Here is a 23,465-nt window from a genome sequence, read left to right as displayed (position 1 = left end):
GATATATTTATGTATTTATTTTTGCTATACCTATAGTTTTAAGTTATGGGGGTCCGATTCTAGTAAATTAATTATATTATATTATTTTATTTTATTTTATATAATTAAATAAATTAACTGATTAATTGTTGATGATTTAATACAAGGCTACTATACAAGTACCTTGTATAATTAAACACATGTTTTGTCTTCTGAAGAAGTTAGCGTTACGTGTTGCAACGAAAAGTGTATGTGGATTTATCGCACTTTAAGAGAGGATCATAATAAAGTGTTCGTGGTATTGAGACTTTTGGGTCACTGGTTCGTCTTTTTGGAGGTTTGTCTTCGTTGGATTTGTGACTATAACCAGTACCTGCCACAACCAAATTAGCTTCCCACTGCATCGCTAGAGAGAAGACTTTTGAAAACTGGCTTCCCAGGATCAACCATATTCAATATGTGCTCAGTGACTTATAGTAATAGACTCCTTCTAGTAACTGAAACATTTTGTATGTAAAATAATTTTATTCAGTAACAAACAACTTAAAAAATTAAAATAGTACGTTATTTTCTTATTTCATATATATTTGTTTCCTGCTCATTTTTGCTATTTTTTTGTCCTATAACTTTACTTTTTCCCTTATGTGTGTCCATTTTATAGATGCCGCGGTGGTGTAGCAGTTAGCATTGTTGCCTCACAACAAGAGGGTCTCCCGTTCGATTCTCGGATGGAGCGCCTTCTGTATGGAGTCTGCATGTACTCCCCATGGTCGAGTGATGTTTAAAGACACGCAGGTAGGTGCGTGCATGAATGGGTGTGCCTTCTTTGAAGGTTGGGCGTCGGGCTGGCACCTCAGCACCATAAAAATCCACTGCCAATCATTAGCAGACCACAGTTCCGCTGTGGCGACCCCTAACTGAAAAGCTGAAAGAAATTACTTTTTATGTGTGTCCATTTTATGCACCTCCTGCTAATCACTTGTCCACCAAGAGATTTCACCCCAGCTTTTCTACTTATTTCCCTCTTTTTTTCTTTCTATAATCAGGGTAACTATTTATTAAGATACACCTTTTTGATTTTGCCTTCAAGTCCTTTTGTTCACTATCTGCTGTATTGTCAGTCTTAGTTATAATATCCTAATAACTTTGTTCTATTTTTGTTTTCCATCACCTTTATATATTCCTTTTTTTAATATTATTAACAGTAGGCTTTGTAATGCCTTCATATATCTTGTCTCACCAGAAACTCATTCTGTATTTAACAGAGGCATACTTTAAGTTTGTTTGTTTGTTAAATACTTGGTGTTCTTGAAAAAAAAAAATCCTTAAAATTTGTTAGACTAGAATGTAACAGCAGCTATGTCTTTGCTTATGCTATTTTATAGTTTTTACATGTGAGCGCACACACACAGATTTCCAGGAAAAGCTAATACCTTTGCATTGCCACCACACCTCCCTGAATGTTAGCATGCTGCCACCAGCCAGAGCCGTCTGACACACCAGGGATCACAGTTACTGAACTCTCTTAAAGTAAGCCAGCCATGTTACACTTACTAATGGTAGCTGTAGGCACTATCACCTCAAACGATGGCTGTCAGCAGTTAATATTTCACCAGTTCTGTACAATTACCCGTACACAGTTTTAACACATTTTGATTTGTGCAGTACCTAAATTATACAACGCTCGCTGTAAACTAAGCACACAGAAAGTGTATACTCTTGTACAGATAAACTGAAATAAAGGATGTTCTTCATCTCACATTGCTGCAGTCCTTACACTTGGGTAGTCCGCTGTCCTCGGTCGGCCCGAATATCAAAGTATAAGGCTGACGTCGGTCAAGGCGCATTTGACTGACATCAGGACGTCAGGGTACAAATGCGCATGACCGACGTCATATCCTCAGTCTTTTTTGCCGCATGGTCCGATGCAGAAGCAGCATTGCAAGTGCCGGTTGGCGTTCTGAGATTTTTCGTTTTCGAAGTTTCAGACCGAGTCAAAGTTGGCTAAGTACCCCGTTGGTAAATATTTTAGTTTTTCTTGCCTCAGTGGTTTACCGGATGTCAGAAAAAGTGAATAATTACATTTCTTGTGGGAAACAGATACCGCATAGAGATTATCATACTTTGTGTATTCCTTGTTTAGGGCCTGAGCACGACGTTGTTGGCTGTCGCTCTTGTGCTAGATTTAATAAACGCACTATAAAGAGAAGGTTGGATTGTGCCAGGTTAGTCTTTGGGAAGCGGTGCAATTATAAAATGCCGTCGGATGCTCCGACGCCCGCTTCTTCGAAGAAGCGCAAGGACAAAGCAGTCAAGCCTAGGCTGGAAGAACCGTCTGTACCGGACGCCGGTTCTTTAGAGGTGTCGGTGGAGCCGGTGGTTCCACCGGAGATTTCTTTGGGTTCCCAGGGAGAGACTTTGTTATTGCAGGATGTGGCCTCTCAGGAGACAGGTCAGGCTGAAGGGGCTTCTCAGGTTACTTTACTCCCCTCCCTTCCTAAGGTGGTTAGGCCTTCTCCTTCTGTTGCCAAGGCTTCTCCCAGGGGCAGGCCAGGTTTAGCTTCAGTTGGTGTCACCCCTAGTTCTTCAGGAACTGTGCCCAAGAAGCATATGCTTAAAATGGCAGAAGATTTGATTACTTTGATTAGGGGTTCTTTGCCCCCTCCTGATAAGAGACCTAGGGTGGAGCCTGAGCCAGGGAGTTTTGAGCAGGCTTCGGATGTTTCAGAGTCTTCGGCTGAAGACTTGCAGGAGTATTCTCATTATTCTGACTCTGATGTGGATGATTCTACTCCTTCTGCTTCTCCTCCTGAGGATTTTTTTTTCAGAAACTCTTCATTCTATGAGGGAGCATTTTAAGTGGGAAGGCCAGGACTTCTCTGATTCCAGGAAAAGGCTTAGGGAATTTTTGTTTTTACCCCAGCATAGGCCTTTGGCTATACCTCCTGTTTTAGATGTGGTGGAAGATGTTTTTGCAGAGGCTTCACTTAATCCTGATTCTTTGCCTCCTGCTCCTGTTAAACCTGATAGGTATTACAGGGTGCCTGAAGCTCATAAGTATCTTTTTAAGAGTCCTAGGGCAGACCCAGAAACTGTTAGTCAGGGCCCTAAAGGTGTTAAGGCTTCTGTTGTCAAGAATCCGGTTCCTTCAGACAAAGAGGCCAAAGCTTTGGATAGATGGGGAAAGAAAGTTTATACTTCTTCCACTCTAGCTATGAGGGCTTTGAATTGCCAGTTTCACATGTTAAAATACCAAAACTATCTCCTTTCACAATTGAAGTCTAAGGTTGATGCTCTGGCGGAAGGTGTTGATTGTAAAGAGTTGCAAGATTTAGTACATGTTTCTGAACAGGTGGGTAAGCATTCTTTGCAATGTGGTTTTGATGCTGTACAGGCCTTGTCTAGGGTGGCTGCCACTGGGTCAGTTCTTCGCAGGCACGCCTGGCTGAGGGATCAGAATTTATCTGACCATGTTAAAACAAGGATTTTAGATGCTCCTTTACAATCTGATGTGTTGTTTGGTTCTCCTGTTGAGACTGTTTTAAAGAAAATGGAAGACAAGGCTAAGTCTATGCAGACTGTTAAAGATTTTTTGCAGGTTCAGCCTCCAAAGTTTAGTAGAAATTGGCCTACTAAGGGGTGGATGTATCCTCCTTCTGATTCCCAGTCTAGGGGTAGATCTAGACGTGGTAGGGGCATAGCACAGGGTTCTTTCAGGCCTCGAACAGGGAGTTCTCCTGCACAGTCTTCAGGTGAGGGCAGGGGTCAGTCCTTTCGTAAACAGACCCAATGACCTACCTTTTCAGCTGCCAGAGCCTTCTCGTCTGGCAGCACCTTTGGGAGGAAGGTTGGCACTTTTCAAAGAAAATTGGAGTTTAATTACCCAAGACAAATGGGTATTGGATATCATACACCAAGGTTACAGGTTTTATTTCCATACCTTGCCTCCTTTCAAAGGCATGCCAGACGTTCCTCCTCCACAAAGAATAGAGGCTCACAAGCAAATTTCTCTGTTACTCCAGCTAGGGGCCATTCAGCCGGTCCCTATGCCAGAAGTGGGCCTAGGATTTTATTCTCGCCTGTTCCTAGTACCAAAGAAAGGGGACACGTGGAGACCAATTTTGGATTTATCTATCCTCAACACTTATCTGGACATTCCCAAGTTCAAAATGTTGACGCTACAGCAGCTTTTACCTCTGCTGGGCAAAGATCATTGGATGGTAACTTTAGATCTCAAGGAGGCTTATCTTCATGTTCCTATCAGACTGAGTTGCAGGAAGTATCTGCGTTTTCGAGCTGGGACTTCTCATTATCAGTTCTCTGCATTGCCCTTTGGCTTATCTACTGCGCCCAGAGTGTTCACGAAGGTTCTGGCTCCAGTGATAGCTTTCCTCAGGTTAAAAGGAATACAGATTTATCCCTATTTGGACGATTGCCTAATTCTGGCTCAAGGAAGGGACGAGCTTCTTCATCATTTGGATTATGTGATAGCAGTGCTAAGATGCCTGGGGTATTCTGTGAGCGAAATAAAGTCCAGTCTAGTACCCTCTCAAGACATGTGCTTTCTGGGTGTGAGACTGAATACAGCATCCCAGATGGCCTTTTTTGACCCCGGACAAACAAAAGAATCTTTCCCTTTACTTTCATCAGTTGTCTCATCAGTCCGGGCTGACTGCAAGGACAGTCCTTCAAGCCTTAGGGTTCATGGCATCTTGTATTCTGGTGCTTCCCAATGCCAAACTGCATATGAGGAAGCTACAATGGTATCTCAAAAATGTATGGACACAGCACTGCCAGGATTTGGACACTGTCATTCAATAATACCTTGCATTCAAAAGGAATTTTTGTGGTGGGCTCAGGAATGTCACCTAAACAAGGGACTCTCTGTGACCCGGCCAGAGGCGAGTCAGATTCTAACGACAGATGCCTCAGACAAAGCTTGGGGAGCTCATCTGAATGGAAAGTGGATACAAGACAAGTGGCCTGCCAGACTACAACATCTACATATCAACTTGAAAGAGATGTTAGCAGTCCAGTTTGCATTAATAGCCTTCAAGGATTTCCTTCTTCCAGGGCAGGTGTTGATTCTAACAGACAACACAACTGTCATGTGGTACATCAACAAGCAAGGCGGAACACATTCTTATCCTCTATGCAGGCAAGCGATGATTTTGTGGGAGACTGCTCTCAGTTTACAGCTACATCTTCAGGCAAGGTTTCTGCCGGGAGCACAGAACTCCTTAGCAGATGTGTTGAGCAGACAAATTATGGATCCCCACGAGTGGAAATTGGATCCTCATGTATTTCAGAAATTGACAGTGTCATGGGGAACTCCAGACATAGATCTGTTCGCTTCCCCAGTAAACCACCAGCTGCCAAAGTTTTGCACAAAAAGGTTTCATCCCACAGCTTGGAGAGTGGATGCTCTTTCTTTCAATTGGAGCAATCTTCATGTGTATGCCTTTCCGCCTCTGCCTCTCCTCCCAAAGGTACTACTAAAGGCCAGACAAGACAAACCAAGGATGATTTTAATAGCTCCAGATTGGCCTCGACAGCATTGGTACCCATTACTGAGGAGCCTGGTACGGAAGCCTCCATGGCCTTTGCCTACGATTCCACACCTGTTGTCTCAAGAGGACAGTCATTTGCTCAATGTCAAGCTTCATTCTCTGCACCTAACAGCCTGGCATATTCTGTTTTGAACCATAATGGGCCTCCACTTCCACAACAAGTTTTGAATGTTATTTTGGAAGCTAGAAGGCCTAGTACAAGGAAAGTGTACGCAGAAAAATGGAAGAGATTTTTATTTTGGAGTGCAGCAAAGGATTTTGATGTTTCTGAGCCTAATTTGAGTGTGGCTCTTCGATATCTTACTGAGTTACTGGACAAAGGTTTGTCCTTCTCTTCTATTAAGGTTCATGCTGCAGCAATTTCGGCTCACTATGATTGTGACCCACCATTGTTTTCTCATCCTTTGTTCAAGCAATTTCTTAGAGGGGCAAAGAATATAAGACCCCACGAAGAGCTCCTACTCCTGCTTGGGATCTCAATTTTGTGTTGGAGAAACTCACTCTACAACCTTTTGAGCCTGCAGCTACTGCTGAATTAAAGTTTTATCATGGAAGACTGCTTTTTGTTGGCTATTACCTCTGCAAGAAGGGTTTCTGAGTTGCAGGCCCTTATGGCAGTTGAACCTTTCTTGATTTTCCATAAGGATAGGGTATCTTTACGTACTAATCCTTCCTTTATGCCTAAAGTGGTTTCTAGTGTGGCTTTAAACCAAACTATTCATTTGCCTACCTTTTATGCAAATCCCCAAAATAAAGAGGAAAAGATTTTGCACACTTTAGATGTACACAGGCAGTTGCGTTATTATTTGGACAGAACTAAAGGGTTCAGGCAGTCTCAGCAGTTATTTGTTTCTTTTGCTTTGAGTTCTCAGGGCAAGCCTGTGTCAAAACAAACTATTTCTAAGTGGATTGGGTTTTGCATTGCTTTCTGTTATTCCCATCATGGCAAGGAAGTTCCAGCTGGGATTAGGCCTCATTCCACTAGGGCTACTGCCACTTCAACAGCTTTCTTGAGAGGGGTGGCAACTAAGGATATTTTGGAGGCAGCTACTTGGAGTTCAGTGCATACCTTTTCCAGGCATTATCACCTACCACTTTACTCTAAATCCAGGGCTGGTTTTGCCACTGCTGTTTTGCAGGGCATTTTGGCAGCTCCTGCTTCCTTATAATTTGGCCATCCTCCCTTTTCCTCTGCTTTGGGATTCTACCCAAGTGTAAGGACTGCAGCAATGTGAGATGAAGAACATAGTACAGTTTTGTACCTACCATAAATGTAGATGTTCGAAGATCCACATTGCTGCAGTCCAATTTACCCTCCCTCCTTCCCCTCTGTGGTTAGAGGCGGTTGTGTGGGTTGGGTGGTCATTTGGGTGTATATTGTTTATTGTATATATTGTACATATTTTTAGTGCTAGGATGGTTGGTTGTTGGTTTGCTGTCTTTTGGTTTTTGACCTTTATTTTTAGGGTCTTCTGACATCTGGGGCAAGAAAAGACTGAGGATATGACGTCGGTCATGCGCATTTGTACCCTGACGTCCTGATGTCAGTCAAATGCGCCTTGACCGACGTCAGCCTTATACTTTGATATTCGGGCCGACCGAGGACAGCGGACTACCCAAGTGTAAGGACTGCAGCAATGTGGATCTTCGAACATCTACATTTATGGTAGGTACAAAACTGTACTTTATTAAATAGTTAATTTCAGAACTACAAAGTTAAGTCTTACCCTTATTTTATTAACTGAAAGTGGTTATTGCTAAGTTGTAAATTGTTTCAGCAGTTAAAACAGTCAAAATTATACAGACATGAGGTCACTGCCTCTGGGAAGGAAATTCTTTCCATTTTCTTCTTATGATGATTTTGATGTAGGCATTTCCTATTTCTGCAAGTATTGTTCAGTCTCTCAGCAGGCACAGAATAGCGACACCAAGGATTAACTGAAGCACTGACTTTTTAAAAGTTTTTTTTAATTGCTGATATTTCAGAGTGGTACAAGCGTAGATTAACATTTAAAGATATTCAGTTAACACAGTTTTTTTTTTGGCACAGTGATTCTGGCTCATGATACCTGCCTTGTCAACATTTCAAAACCAGTAGGGGAACAGAAAATAGGCAGTAGTTTACTTGAGAAGTGGCAAAGGTGCCAACATATTGGGAGCAAATAACCAGAGAGGGAAGGTAACAGAATGGGACTGCAGGTTAGAGGTTTCCTTCCCTGCCAGAGATGTTTAATAAAGAGTATTTATTTTAAATATTCCGTGTGCTAGCTGGATCCTCACAGTAGGAAATTTTTCGTGGATGGTTTTAGTGCTGTTCGTACTACATTGCCTTCTGGATTTGGTAGATTTTAAAACTACCCTACAGAGTACTCTGTCAGAGATGTCAGGGGAGTAAATGGCTATAACTAAGGAAATTATTCTTTTGAGCTAGGGCAGAGGATCTGGATTGCTTAGACATAGTAGGGTCTCATTAATGCTGTTGGCTGGCAAAATTACTTGAAAATCAAAATCTAAACCCACCAGTAACTGAAATATTGAATATTGCTAGAGATAAAAATGTAATTGAAATTTTTAGAAAAGGAAATAAGTAAATTATATATAAATAATTGGAATTTGTGAAAATGTGATATGTGCCAGATAATGTTCAACAGGAAAAGTGAGGTTTATGAGAAGGCAGGAATGAAGCAATTTATGTAGTGTTGGAGTGAATGGTGGTTGCTATAAGGAAAAATATAATGCAATGTGTAATGCATGAAAAATTACTATAGTTTTTCTGTTAGTGCGTGTGCGTACCTGTGTCTTGATAATTTAATAAAGTAAAATACAATTTATTGAAGTATTAGGTCACTTGAAAAGGACAATAATTTCCTTTATATATGCTATGCCATTGTCCCCTAGTATGCAAGAGATTCCACATCATTTGTAGCAAAATAAAAATGTTTTTATAGAAAAAGAAAAAAAAAGAAAAACACTTCAAATCAGAAAACATTAGGCTGCGTAGACCTATGAAATTAATTTCAGTTTATAGTAAATTGCTTTTTTCTTACAGCTTACAACACGTAAAGCTTTGCTGTTGTGTGTCTGTTCTGTTTTCAGCATTGCTTCTCCATCTCTGCTGAAAACATTGCATGTTCATATACAACTTTTTGTGTGAATTGTTTTCTTAACATTTTTGTATGAAATTGCTTCCTCTTCATTCAAATCAACATGCACATCATGTAATTGTATTGGATGTTATGGTGACATTTAATATAAAACACACTACAGATGTTCTGCATATGTATTTGCTTCTTGCTCTACTCACTTTCTCATTATATAAATACCTCTCTTATCTGTACTCATATTGTATATATGATTTTTATTAATGTTCTGTATTTTTTGCTGACCAGGCCAAATGCTGATTGTGTAGGGTCCAGTAAGCTAGACCTGCCTCCTGTTTAAGAGATGGAAATGAAAAGAATGCAGTGCTTATATTTGTGCTGTATGACAATTAAGTATCAGATTACTCTCATATTATTTACTATGCTGTTTCTAGAGGAGAATGAAGATTGATGATGAAACAGAATTCTGTACTGAGGAGCTTTTGAGTAATCTTCTAATGTGCAAGGTAAGAACATCATTTTTGTATAAGATTTATGCTTCATTGTCACCATCTTTGTCTTGATCTCTGTCTTATACACATACATGCACAGTGGTGATACAACCTTTCTTTGTATTCTGTTCTTTTCTCACATTAGGGGTAAGCTTCATGATCACAAAAAGAAAAGGAAAAAAGCACCTAGAAAAAAACCCTATATTTCTTCCCTGTTTCATGCAGGTTTCTTTGTGATGACTTGTACTTAGCCTTCCTATTAAAGCTTTATCACTTTAAATACATAGGTTATACTACATATATCTGCTCCAAAATCTGTCTTTGTAATAACAGAAGTGGGACCTGCTAGAGTGATCTATTACTCAACGTGTCATGTAGCTATGGAGTAGGCTTCCCTTGCATATCAAACAAAACTGTGCATTAGCCACCTTTAAATTCTACCTTGATTGGCTGTGTATTTGCATAGTCTCTCTCCGAGAATATACTATGACTCTGATCAGAGGAGCTGATTCATTTACAGAACTGATGTGATGTATTGTCTAATTGTCTCATTGGTCACCTAGGTCAGTTTCCTAGTAATAAGCTGCAAACCTGTAAAAGAAAGGTGAAAAAAAGAATCCTGGCAGTGATGACAGCAGAAGGTATGTAGAGTTTAGTAGTTGAAAAGAAGGTGAACAGATGGAAGTACAAGAAGGGAGGTTGTAGAAAAGGAGTTGAAGTTAATGGAGAAATGCTGAACCAGTAAGGAAATGGGCAGCAGATTACACACATTCGAAATACAAGGATGGGAATTTCAAGCTGGTAGAGTTGGGAAGAGACTTGATAGACAGGGAACTGTGGAACAGCACAAAAGTGTAGAACCAGGTTTGAAGTGATAAAAAGATTCCTTAGTCTACGTATAAATGCTTTATTATGTAACTGAAATACAAAAGTAGGAATGGTAAATTTAGGATAAAATAGATGCAAACTTTGAATGGTTACACAAGTCTGGTAGAAGTGTATACTTCTATAAAATGGAAGGGAACTTAAGTAATTTGGTTTGAGACTGCCTGGAATTCTTTGTTTAACATATTAATGTAAAGTAGTCTGTAATTTCAAGGAGGCAGAGTAAGTAAAAGGGTTGTGGATATGAGATAGTTCCATGTGTGATGTCTGTGGGGCGAAAGAAGGGAAATATATATGTGTTCTTGTGGAAGGATGATCAAATATTAGGGCATTTGAAAGACTGTGAGGCATAGAGATAAGACAAAGCTCCATATGTTTGTAGAGAGAGAGAGCAGCATACAAAGTTGGGGTTAAAGAATGACCATAGGTAATTACAAAAACAAATGACAAGAAGCAGAGGGGAAAGAGTAAGGGCAGTTGAAAAATAAAGTAGAGAAGAAAAAGGGGTTTGTGTGGCAAGGAATTGAGCTACTGAAGATGGAGAGTAGTAGTAGTATAATGTCTCATACAGAAATAGTAGCAAGACTATACAAGGGGACATGTCCTATTGGCAGACATGGAGTGAAGACCTGACTAGGAAAATAGATACAACAGGTACCTGGATGGTGGTGGTGTGGTTATACTGTGTTTTTTAAGGAGTAGGTAGATCAAGTGAACATTGAGTAGATAGTATAATGGGTTACCTGCAGTTTATGCAAAAGGTTCATATTAAATTTATATACAAAGGCCCATCAGTATGGTAGCATGCATGAGGTATAGTAAGTAGAACTGTAGGTAACCTAACACATGAATATACTTCCACAGTTCCTTTTAGAAAATAAGAAACTGGTGAAGTTGGAAGGAGGGATTAAAACAAAAAAGAATGTCTTGGTAAGAAATTGGAGAATGTTGGACAGTAGTGACTGAGAGAGACAAAAAGCTTTTGTAATGAAGGAAAGGATCATTTCTAGTATGGGATGTCATTCATTTAATTTAGTACTTGCAGTCTGAAAGGTAGTGCCTTAACTTGTTGTTACTTTGATGGTCTTGATTGAGGACGACTCCAGCTGGCTACATCTAATAAAAGGTAAGATTGTGAGCTTCGTAAAGTTACCAGCCTTTTTATGTAGAAGAGAAGGAAATTAATATGGAACATCGGCAAAAGACCTTAAAATATGAATCTTAACAGAGATATAGATACTCGAGGTTAAGTGGCTTGTAACATGTAAGAATAAATTTAATATTTTGCAGCTTTTTTTTGTCCTTTCCAGATGTGACAGACAGACTGTTAGTGTGTGCTAAAAGGAGACTGAATGTGAATAGTGAAAAGAGAGAAGCAATTGGGATAGGAGTAGAGAATGTTAAAGAAATTAGTTGAAAAGGTAAGGGTGTTGAGTATTCAGGTCTTCCATATCAAAATTGTGAGAGCTGATACCGTGAGCCCAGACATTCTGAAATATAAATCGATATGCATACAAAAGGCAGTGAATTCTGAAACTTGTGAACATCTAAGCATTTTAGCTGGGGGGCGTTTGCTCCACTGCACTCTTGGATGTGTTTTAGGGGACTGTGTCATGCACCCACACACCATAGTACTTGTGTGCACCAATCCTGAGATCACCCTACCATAGAGTGAAGAGGAGTTTTTCAGTATGCCAGAGGCAATGACTGAGCATGAATACTTCCACAGTTATGGTTCTTACAATTTAAATCGGCGTGTTTTATTAATGGTGTCTGATATCCCTTGTGTGTATGTTTCTCTTTTGTGTTTGATTTAAATGTTTCCATAAAGAAGGAAAGTGTGAACATGTATCTGAGGAACAGGAATAAAGAGGAGAAGAGAAGGTCATAAAAACACAGAACTAAATACAGTTTAAAAACGTAATGGTGTGAAGTTATGATCATAAATGGACAAACTAATGTGATACTGTGCTGGAAAATACAGTTGGAATGAGACTAAAGAAGGTGGAAAGGAAGAGCTGTTATATATGAAAATCAAAGGAAAGGCTCTTCCTGAGAAATGCAAACTGGTGTTTGAGAATTGTGGGTCCGAGGGGCCTGGAATGAAGATGATGTATGCTGAAAAAATTGATAGGATAAAATCAAAATGTAAATGTGTTTTTATATTAGGCATGAGAAGAGGGTTAGTGGTGGGGGTGATAAAAGGAGAAAAAAAAATGCCAGTAGCTGAAGAATAGAGAACATGTATGGGTATGTAGAGTGAATACAAGAAAATGCATCATCATCCTCTTTGGGGAAAGTGATGTCCCCACAAATTATCACATTAATAACAAAGTCCTAAACACGCAGTCAGTCGTGAGGGTTTTGAGCACATTGATAGCAACCTGACCTTTGACCACCATGTTGCTTCCATTGTACGGAAAGCTTTCTACATGGCCCACCTCATAAGTATAAGGGCATCTCATCCAGGGTCAAGGAGGTGATGACATCCTTGTATTCTTCCCTTATTAAGGCAGTGCCCCATTCAGCATGTACCTTGCAAAACACATGCAGCAGCTGGAGAGACTGCAGAGGTTCCTCACCAGGACAATCCAGGTCCTCAAAAATCTTCCATGCTCAGGTAGGCTAAAAGCCTCATCCCTCTACTCTTGTTTCATACAGACTTCTCAGAAGTGACCTCTGTCTGGCATACAAGGTGATCTCGGACACTGCCTTGATGGGACTGCTGCATCTCCACAAGTCAAGCTCCACTCGAGTAACCCGCACACGTGGCCTCAACCTGGTCTGTGACATCAATAGGACTTGTTGGGGGGACAGATGTGTCCCAGCGGCACCCCCATCTGTGGAATAGACACCTTCTCCACGTCAAGCAGAGTACCTCTTTACCCTTTTTTAAGCGCAACCTGGATAACTGGATGGAAAATAGAAAATACATCCCTGGGATTCCACCCGTGTCCCTGCTGGACAGGGGCATCAGGTGGTGATTTGTCTATACACGGGCTAAACTCTTGGCTAGGCTTAGCCTAGTAACTTCTTATGGTCCCATGAAGGGAAGATGGATTTAAGGAATGATGAGTAGTATGGGAAGAAACCAGAAGGATGAAAACAGAAAATGTTAGATGAATAAAGGAAGTAAAAGGGTGAAAAAATTGCTAAGAGGAGAGAGTTAGGGGAAGTAGAGAGCTTTATCCCAGGCTAGGCTGTTGTCAAAATTCCTATGATCGAGAACTGCTTTTGAACATAAGCATCTAGATGGCTATGAGCAGAAGTTCCTTGTTTAGTGCAGAGAGAAGCCGGTGTTTTCTAGGAAGAGAGAAGGAGTTAGTTGTGTTTGTTATATAGAGTATGGGGGATGCCCAGGACAGTTAAAAATGCAGTGTATAGGAAGGATTGGGAGAGAAGGGATAGAAAATACTACTCCAGAAATTGAAATTAAAGGAGGCGGAAAGTGAGTTAAATGGATATCTCAGTGTACCATGTTTAAGACAAAAGGGAAATAGTTATTCGTAGTAAGGATCACAAATGAAATAGTTTTCAATTCATGTGTAAATTATGCCATAGCCAGATGTCTAACCACCTGGTCTGACTTCCAGTGCTTTCAGATGTCACCTGCTGAGATCCAGCCTCTCTCATGCTGCCGACTATGCTGAAAAAAAGACATCTACACTATCTTCAGTTCTCTCTGCTTTAACTAACAACTGTGTAGATTAAGAACCAAGAAAAAAAATGAACAGCAATAGGAGAACACATGTACGGCTCCCAAGTTTACAACAAAGTCCAGAAGGTTTAGGATCTTTGCTTGTAAGTGTTTGCATAGGTATTTTTATACCTCATGCAGACTTCAAAAACATTTTCTTCGGGTGGATAGCAAATTGTGGAGGTGTGATGGGAAAGAAAGAGGTAACTGGGAACATATGTTTTGGGATTGTAATTAGTTGGCAGATTTTAAAAACTCCTTACAACATACTCTGTTAGAATATTGGGTGAGCATGTGGCTGTAAATTAGGAAATGATACTTTTGATCTGGGACACATGGTCTTAATTGCCTAGATATAGTAAGGCCTTATTAAGCCATGGTGGTGCAGCAGTAGCGTTGTTGCCTCACAGCAAGAGGTTCTCCCGTTCGATTCTCGGCTGGAGTGCCTTCTGTGTGGAGTCTACATGTCCTCCCCACGGTCGAGTGGTGTTCGAAAGACATGCGTAGAATGGGCATGCCTTTGCTGAAGGTTGGACATCGAGCTGGCACCTGGGCACCCGTAAAAAAAAAAAAAAAAATCTACTGCCAATCATTAGCGGACCAGAGTTCCGCTGTGGCGACTCCTAACCGGGAAAAGCCGAAAGAAGAATAAGTAAGGCCTTATTAAGTTTAATTCTTTTGGCTGCCAAAAAAAAAAAAGAATTACTAGAAAATGAAAATCAAAGTCTAAACCAACTGTATTTTAAATATTGAATTTTATAAAAGAATTGGAAGAGGGATCTTTAGAAATGTGAAGAAGCAAATTACATAGAAATACTTGGAAATTGAGAGAGCAGTACATGCAGAATGTTCAGGAGGAAAAGGAGGAGTGAGGTTTAAGGGAATGCAGGAATTCAGCAATTTAATGTTGGACTGATAGTTACAAAGAAAACAGATATGTGATATATGATTTATGTAAATGAAAGAAGATTAATACTTTTTTCTTTTTCTTGTGTGTTAATGTATCTTTTCATGTATTGTAAGTGATAATTTAATAAAGGTGTTTATATATTAAAAAAAAAAAAAAAAGTGAACAAGAAATTATAAACTTAAGCAGGTAGAGAACATGAGGCCTTTATATTCTTGTCAGTTCTGTAAGGGCTTGATAGCATCATCCTCTGCGTGATACAGATGATTCAGCCCCTGACTCCCAACGTAGTCTTTGGTAGTACTTTAGTTCCATTGTTTGTTTAGAGATTGCTGCTAAACAGCCAAATGCCATTTACCAGGCGCCAGCAAGAAGCCAATTTCTGGTTCACATTTTTACGGACTCGTTTGCCTTACCTGGATACTCTAACATACATATGTACATATTTTTTTTAATCTGGAACCACTGAGCTCTGAAAAAGAGACAGCTTTATCCTTTTAAAGAAAAAAAAACCTCAGAGCTTGAACCTTCTGCTCTTTGTTTAACAGACCAGATGTCTACTTTTGGGTGTCGTTCTTACTGGTGATTGAATCTACCCCTGCAATTTTTTTTTCTCGTAGCACCTCACTGAAGAGTCATGCCATGGTGGTGGTGCTGCGGTAGCGTTGTCGCCTCACATTAAGACGTCCTGTTCGATTCTCAGCTAGAGCATCTTCTGTGTGGAGACATGCGTGAATGGGCGTACCTTCGTTAAAGGTTGTGCGTCAGAGCTGGCAACTCGGCACGTAAAAATCTACTGCCAATCATTAGCAGACCGGCGTTCCGCTGTGGCGACCCCTAACTGGGAAAAGCCGAAAGACACAACAACAACATCCTCACTGAAGAGTCTGTGGTGGTATAACTATTTTTGTTTTCTAAGTGCTTGTTGCTCCTGTGCCTACTGGATAAACTTCTTCCTAATGGACTTGAGATTATTTGTTCCTTTGTGGTGACGGGAGTCACAAACCCAGGAGGGCAAGCACCATCTGGAAGGATTGCCATTCTGGCAGACAGCCATGTTGGTGATTGTGCTGTTTGTCAATATCCATGCTAAGAAGGCATTTATGATGCCCCTGATCTTATCCCTGTATAAAGTGATGAGCTGTCTGCATAATTGCTGAGGCCCCCACATTGCCTTCTTTGTTCAACCAAGCACTCAGATCAAAGGGCTTGTGGAGTGGGACACCCACCTCCCTGGCCTCTCATCTGCATTACTGCTGCTCTCCCAACTGTGAGTGGCATCACTGACTTTGCCGTCTCCACAAGATAGGTGTGACACTCCTATGCTAGCTTCATTAAGTAAATAAGCCAATCATCAAACCATGGTCATCTGAGCCATAGTTAGTATTTATCAATGTGTTGCATTGTAGCTGGTTACATAGCAAAGGATTCATATCCCCGTGTCTCCATTCTCATGGAGTGAAAAATCCACCTATGGGACTGAGCTTCCCTCCAAAAGGAGGAGAGGGCCACCTACAGTATATTGCTCAGAACTGGACATCAGTAAGTAGAAGAATTCTTCCTGCTCAGCTAAAATGTATCCACCCTTGCTTATGACATTAACATTGAAGAGTTCTCATCTTCATGTCCTCCCTTGCTACAGCGAAAGATGTCTCCTTTGTGAAACTTTTAACTTGAGGCAAGAGCATTTCTGCTGAAAAGTAAATAAATCTTAGACTCCTACAAGTTATGTTTGGATTTTTGTTACTTTGAAACCTAAAACCAATGACCATACTTCCAGTAATTCAAGCACTTGAGGATACCTTTGAGTGCCTGTTTAGAACCTCATTCTCATGCATTTGCTTCCAGAAAGCCATATTGCTTATGCATGGTGGAGGTTGGATGTAAATACTTCTATATGAATCCAGTGGCTGACTTCCTTGGTGATCTAACTAGAAGCAGCCTAGAACTCCAGTTAGTTGACAGCTAACATACCCTGTGAAAAGGAGGACCTTAGAATATACTTAATAGATTAGGAATGAAGATGTCCTTCCATATCACTGTTGCAGTATTCTTCACCTAAGGGATCTCCTGCCAAAGATAGCTCAACATCTGGCCAGTATACCAGTCTTCAGCTCTCTCAAGTGTCATACATCACGTTTGCTCCCTCTGTACAACATAGTGTATAAAGGTAATGTATGGATGCAGATACTCAGAACTTCTTTGCCGCTAGTCTGAATGCCATTTTTGAACATCAGTCTGAATGTTCTTCTTCTGTGCTGGGTCTATATTAAATCAACGAACGCTTAAAAAAACGAACACTGATTGATCGACCCTAGTTCACCGAACGCTGAAAATCTCGAACGCCCGGTAAAGTGATTTTTTTTTCCAGGGGGGAAAAAACTGTTCCACCAAAAAAAAAAACCCCTTAAAACAGTATTTAATGTGTGTGTGGGCTTTGCCCACTTAAATATACCAACTCCAAGATCGCACTACAGTAGAGGAAACGGCAAACTTCCGTAACCGGCCTAGCGATTTTTTTGTCCCTGAGAAAAAAATCACTGGTCCGGGTGTTAGGGATTTTCAGCGTTCACTCAAATAGGTTCGCTGAATCAGCGTTCGCTTTTTTAAGCGTTTGTTGATTCAATATAGACCCTCTGTGCTGGTTACCAAGCTTTGTTTTCAGATAAGCGCCCCATTGAGGTTTCTTCTCTTCCTTTTTTGTTGTGACTGTGTCCATGTCTTCCAGAAAGGGAAAATGTCAGTGTGGGAGGGATATATCCCATAAAGATCATCACAAACCAGTGCCTTTTTTGTTTGAATGCTTTCCACAATCATATGCAGTTGTGCCGAAGACCTTACCTACTTGCCTCTCCTCTTTCTTTATACCTGGAGAACCAACATCTTAAATTGTTGGACCAGGGTGCTATGGCAGAATCCTTCTGTCCCAAGGGCCAGCCATCTGCCAAGAAGGCCAAAAAAGTTAGGCCTGATCTGGCTTCTGTCCAGCCTCTACAGGACATCTCTGTTGAGGCTGGTGAAAACCCGGAGGACTTTCTGATGCTTGCTTCTGATTCCTCTGCCACGACCCCATCTGAGGCCGGCATGGATCCAGCTTCTCACATGTCCTCTGAGGCTTTTCAGACGTCTGCACCTGATGATGTGAGGGCACCTCAGCTGATTATATCTGAAGGACCAGGCAGGATTCTTCAGATCTTGTTGAGGAAGGAGATTTTACAACCATTATAGAATCATGTCAGGGGTCTGACCCTCTGAGGGTGTTTCAGGGTGATGTCTGTCAGAGAAAGAAACAAAAGACAAATCATATTTCTGTTGTGAACGATCCCCAACATGAATGGCAGGATTTCATTCAGGGTTTATTTAATGCTTTGATGGCCTGAAAGCCACCTCAATGAGTCTGAGCTCCCGATTCTCCCTGGTCTTCCATTCCAGTCAAGAGCCCTAGGGAATTGAATTCCTTGAATGAGGATCTGGACTTGAGGGAAGAATCCTTGGCTTATTCTTCCCAAATCTCTTCCCCCTTAGACTGTAGTTCAGAGAAGTATTCTTTAACTTCGGACTCCCCTTTGGAAGAGCTCTCCTTTGGTGATACCATTGCCCATATGATGAACTATTTTAACTGGGATTGTTCTCAAGTCTCTGATATTCTAAAAATGTATTATGAGCTCCTACAGATGGAGTCTCCCAAATCATCTGCTTTTCTTCTTCTTCTTCTGGCTGCCCTTTTGGATACAATTTCGGCAGCTTCTGTAGCCCCAGGACTTTCAACCTCCTGTGCTAAGAAACCTGATAGGTTTTATAATGTGCCTGAAGAGTGTACATTTTTTTATAAATGCCGTTAAGCTGACCCTTACATAGTGTCACTCTCTTCTGAAAAAAAACATCTAAGTTGTTGCCCTTCACCAAGCTGCTGCCTTCCAATAAGGATAGTAGGGGCCATAGAAAGGTTGGGCAAGAAAGTTTGCACTGTTGCCACTTTGTCTTTTAGGGACATTAACTATGAGACTGAAATGACCAGGTATGTTTGGCTTTCCTTTCTCAGGTTTCTAAGGTGTTTTTTTTTTTTTTTATCTTCCTTACTCTGAGTGGAGGCTTCATCCCTCTCTGTGAAGGGCTGCACTTCATAAGTTGCCTACCATTCAATCAAATGCAGCTGATGCCTCTTCCAGGTCTGCGGACTTTGGTTCAGTTATGAGGCATTTTTCTTGGGCTCGTCATCAGGTTTTGCCTGATGACATTAAGGTCATACTGTTAGATGCTCCTTTAGATAGAGTCTTTTTGGATCTGCTGCTGCTTGCCTTTTCAAGTCCCTCCAGGACAAGGGTAAAGCCTTACAGAAGCTGAAATATATTTTTGTTTCTCACATCCCTAATTTTCAGAGGAAATTTTCCTCCAAGTCTGCCTTTGTCCATAGGCAGTTTCATTCTCTTCCAACCTGTGTTGGTCCAATAAAAGGTATTACATTGCATCTGTGTTCATAGGATGATACTAGGCTATTGGCCCGGAGGCCCTTATAAGCTTAGCCAAGAATTTTGCCCATGTTCCCTCGATGTCAGCACCTGTTTCCCCAGGACACAGGTGGGATCCCAGGGGTATATTTTCTGTTTCCCATCCACTCATCCAGGTTTCCCTTAGAGGTGTTCTGCTTGACATGGAGAGGTAGCCTATTTCACAGATGGGGGAGCCTTTGAGACACAAATCTATCTCATCAACAAGTTCGATTAATGTTACAGACCAGGTTAAGGCCTTGTGTGTGGGATGCACGAGTGCAGTTTGCCTTACGGATATGCAGCAACTCCATCAAGGCTGGGTCTGAAATGGCCTTGTATGCCAGACACAGGTCACTTCTGAGCAGTCTATATGAGACTGAGTAGAGGGATAGGGCTTTTAGCCTGTCTGTATAGGATAGATGTTTGAGACCCTGGATTTTCCTGGTCCGGAACCTCTGCGGTCTCTCCAACTGCTGCATGTGCTTGGTAAGGTACATGCCAAAGGGGGCATTGTACTCAATAATGGGTCTGATAAGGGAGGAGGACAAGGATGTGATGACCTCCTTGTTCCTGGATGAAATACCCTTATTTATGAGGTGGGCCATGTAGAAAGCCTTCCATATAGTGGAGGCCACGTGGTGGTCAAAAGCCAGGTTGCTATCAGCCTGGTTGCCCAAGTCCCTCATGACTGATTGCATGCTTAGTACGTTGTTATCAATGCGATAATTAGTGGTGATGACATTTTCCCCAAAGGGTGTGTTTCTGTTATTGGACCAACATGGCATTTCTTCAGTTTTTTTTTTCTTTGTCTTTGACTTGAGGAGGTTAAAGTGCAGTTATTGAATGATTTCTTAAACAACTTTTTTAAACACCTTTATTAAATTATCACTTAAGACACTGGCACACATACGTTATTAATAGAATAGAAAACAAACCATGTTAACATTGTTTTCATTTACATAAACTGTACATTATATAGACATTTCTTTCTTCATAACTACTATCATTCAGTCCAGTATTAGATAAGTTGCTCAGTTCTTGCTTTTCTTTGGACCTCACTTTTCCCAAACATTGTTCTGCATCCATTTTTCCCACTAATCAAACTAAACAGTCTGTATTTTATCATAAAATGACAAGTTGCCTTCAGTAATTTGCATCCTTTTTCATTTCATAAAACTGAACATACTTTTTTACTCATATTTTTGGTCTGTTTCTCACAAAAATTTGTTGTTTTCTTGCAAAGCACTGAGGGTTTAAGTCAGTGAATAATGGCCTAGAATTGAGTTTCAGACTTCATATTCTCCAGAAAATGCATGCTAAACTAAGATGTTTTACTTTATCAACTTCCCAAGTTGTTAAAGCAATATTTAATATTTGTCCCTGATTTTGGACCTTTGTCCTCCCGTACTTGTTTGTTTATGCAGGTCTCTTGTACTAGGAAGTTTAGAGGTACAAAACTGAGCACATTTCAGAGAAGCAGAATTACCCCGCTGCTCTTTTTCACAGAGGTAACTTAATAGAGAAGTTTGAGTTTAACTGTTTCTTGTAATGCTTTCAGTTCACTTTGTCATAGCCTTTCGCACTGTTAAAGTTCATTAGCAAAATTGCCTCCTAGTGGGAATATAGGCACATTTTTCCATGATATGAAATTTGAAGTGCTTAGCTGTTTAGTTTAGCACCAGGCTGGTGGTGAAGCTGAAAGAGCTGTCAGGTTTTCCAATAGATCTGAGGGCAGAACTCACTTGGTAGAAAATAGAAGTAGCAACTGAAAAACTATGTACTCAGCTGGGAGATCAGTTAATAGGGAAAAACACAATAATACTTCAAGAAGATTAAACTGCAAAATACACTTAATAGTACCAGAGGTATATCACATTAAAGACCATCCACATAAAAGCTTTAATGAATATTGCCAAAAATTCCATTGAAGGTAGTTCGAAAAATAGCTTGAAGAAAAACACCAGTCTTCTTGTTTTTTCAGTATCTTTATTTCGGTTCCAAGTAGAGCAAGGCAGGTGAGCACTCATGGCTGTGTCAGGACTTAGCTAGATAATTCATTCTTATGGAATATATGTTTCAATAATCACAAAGCTCTTACACTAAAAATAAATACTAGCTTTAAAGCCCCTGCAAACTCATTTGGATTTTCTCTCTCCCACCCAGGGTTGCCAGACGTCCCTATTTGAGCGGGACTGTCCCGGGATCAACAGCTTGATCCCGAGTCCCACACTGCCGGTTAAAATCCAGGTGAAACAGCCTCTGCTTTGTTTTTATTGACCCCGTATACCGGCCAATCAAAAATCGCTAAACATGGAGCTACTTGTGTTTAATGTGGAACATCAGGCAGTTCCGCATTAAACTTTTTTTGCGATTTTTTGATTGGCTTGTATACCGGCACTAAAGACCTTTTTTTTTTTTTGGTCTTCACTTAGTGTGAAAGACCTTTTTTTTTTTTTTTGTCCCTACCTGGCCCATCGGAAATCTGGCAACCCTGCTCCCACCCCCCCTCACAAGCCCACCATTCACATGTATGTCATTCTTAGCTTTTTTTCGTACAATAACAAATCTCATTTTTTCAAGGTTTGGGTTTAGAATTGCTATTTTATATTTAACTGATTACAAGGATTATAATCAACAAACAAGGGATCCTGTATTTATGGATGGTTCATGGTTTATTTTTCTTATTCAGCATGACTAAGCATAAATGAACAGTGACTTGGGATCTAATTACCAATCATGCCCACTCCCACTCTGTTGGTTTGACAGTGTTAGTGACTTCACAGCTAATGAATAATAATTGTCTGTTGTATGTGTATATAGCGGAGTGCACAGTTGCTGTTTTTACCTATCTCAACACTCACCTGCCTTGCTCTACACAGAACCGAAATAAACATACTGAAAAAACAAGAATACTGGTGTTTTTCTTCAAGCTATTTTTCTAGCTACATTCAACAGAATTTTTGGCAATATTCATTAAAGCTTTTACGTGGATTGCCTTTAATGCAATATATCTCTGGTACTACTACGTGCTGTATTTTGCAGTTTAATATTCTCTAAGTATTGTTATTGTGTTTTTTCCTATTAACTGTACTCCCAGCTGGGTCCATAGCTTTTCAGTTGCTACTTCTATGATCTGAAATTTAAAAGTGCATATGCAGATTCATACATTGTCACTAGGCAATTGAATGGGAATGTTCTTAGTAGCCAAGCCACTGCAATTCCCATTACTTGTTACTTTTTCTGTGAAACTCATTTGAGACAAGGGATGTATTTTTGGGGGTTTATATCACAATGTTGAAACGTCATGATGTCGAACACCTAAAGATTGACAAGTATTCATCGAAATGCATTTGCTCAATTCGATGAATACTTAAAGGCAAAAATGTAGTTGGCCAACTACACAATGTTGCCCCTTTCTTCACTGTAGTGCGATTTCGGAGTTGGTATATTTAGTTAGTGGGGGGTTGAGGTGCACAGCCCCCCACATGGGTGGGTTTGTTTTAGGTTGTAAGTTCTGTTGGATTCCGGGGCTAGTGTTTGTTTGCCTTGTAAGTATTTATCAATTTGCGGAAATGCGTTTCGATGAATACTTGTCGATCTTTAGGTGTTCAATATTACAACGTTTCGACATCGTGATGTAGACCCATATTTTTGTTTACCTATTCATCCAGGTTGCCTTTGGAAAGGGTGAGTGAACTACTTTGTTTAATATGGAGAAGGGAGCCTGTTCCAGGGCAGAGGAGCTCTTTCAATGGGGTATCTGTCCCATCAGCAGGTTTAGTTTATGTGACAGTTTAGCACAGTTGTTCATAGTGTTGCTGTGTTTAATAGGTTCATAGATTAGTACTAGGCTAACTGTCCTTGTGGACCATTTAAAGCCAACCAGTTATCCCATTGAGAATCAACCCTGTACATTTTGTCTGCAAGGTGAACATCTTAACCATTATGCCAACCCCAATGAATATGAAGGTCACACAGGATGAAAATGCATAAATATAGTTGCAAATGTAGAAAACTCTTGGAATAACCTCGTGTTGATCATGATCAAATGCAGGAATAGTTAAGGAAAGGTGAATTTAAACCAAAAGATAAAAGGTTAATATTGGCAGCCCAAGATAGTGGACTAAGTACACGTTAGTTTACAAAGTCCATTAAACATGTGGGAGAAACAGACAAATGTAGGTTTTGTAAAACAGAATTGGAAACAGTCACACGTCTTGTTGCTGGTCGTGATATACTAATGTCAGAAGGACTGTATGCTGAAAGGCGTAATAATGTGGCAAGACTGTTGCGTTGGGGGATTGTGCAAACATTACAGTATTGAAGTAGCTGAAAAACACTGGAA

The 23,465-nt window shown here is 40.5% G+C and overlaps 1 protein-coding gene across 1 annotated transcript in view; it reads left to right on the top strand.

Moving 5' to 3' along the window:
* CMTR1 (cap methyltransferase 1) overlaps positions 1-23,465 on the top strand; it is a 2,799,821-nt gene that overhangs the window by 519,448 nt on the left and 2,256,908 nt on the right. Inside the window, exon 6 of the mRNA XM_044060367.1 lies at positions 9,085-9,156. Within this exon, the coding sequence (XP_043916302.1) occupies positions 9,085-9,156 (72 nt within the window). The remainder of the gene's footprint in view (positions 1-9,084; positions 9,157-23,465) is intronic.

Source organism: Protopterus annectens, chromosome 1.part0, assembly GCF_019279795.1.
Source record: "Protopterus annectens isolate FY-2018-M chromosome 1.part0, PAN1.0, whole genome shotgun sequence".
In the NCBI taxonomy this organism is placed as follows: domain Eukaryota; kingdom Metazoa; phylum Chordata; order Ceratodontiformes; family Protopteridae; genus Protopterus; species Protopterus annectens.
Note: the sequence above shows the minus strand (reverse complement) of the source record. Positions and strands in the feature narration are given on the sequence as shown.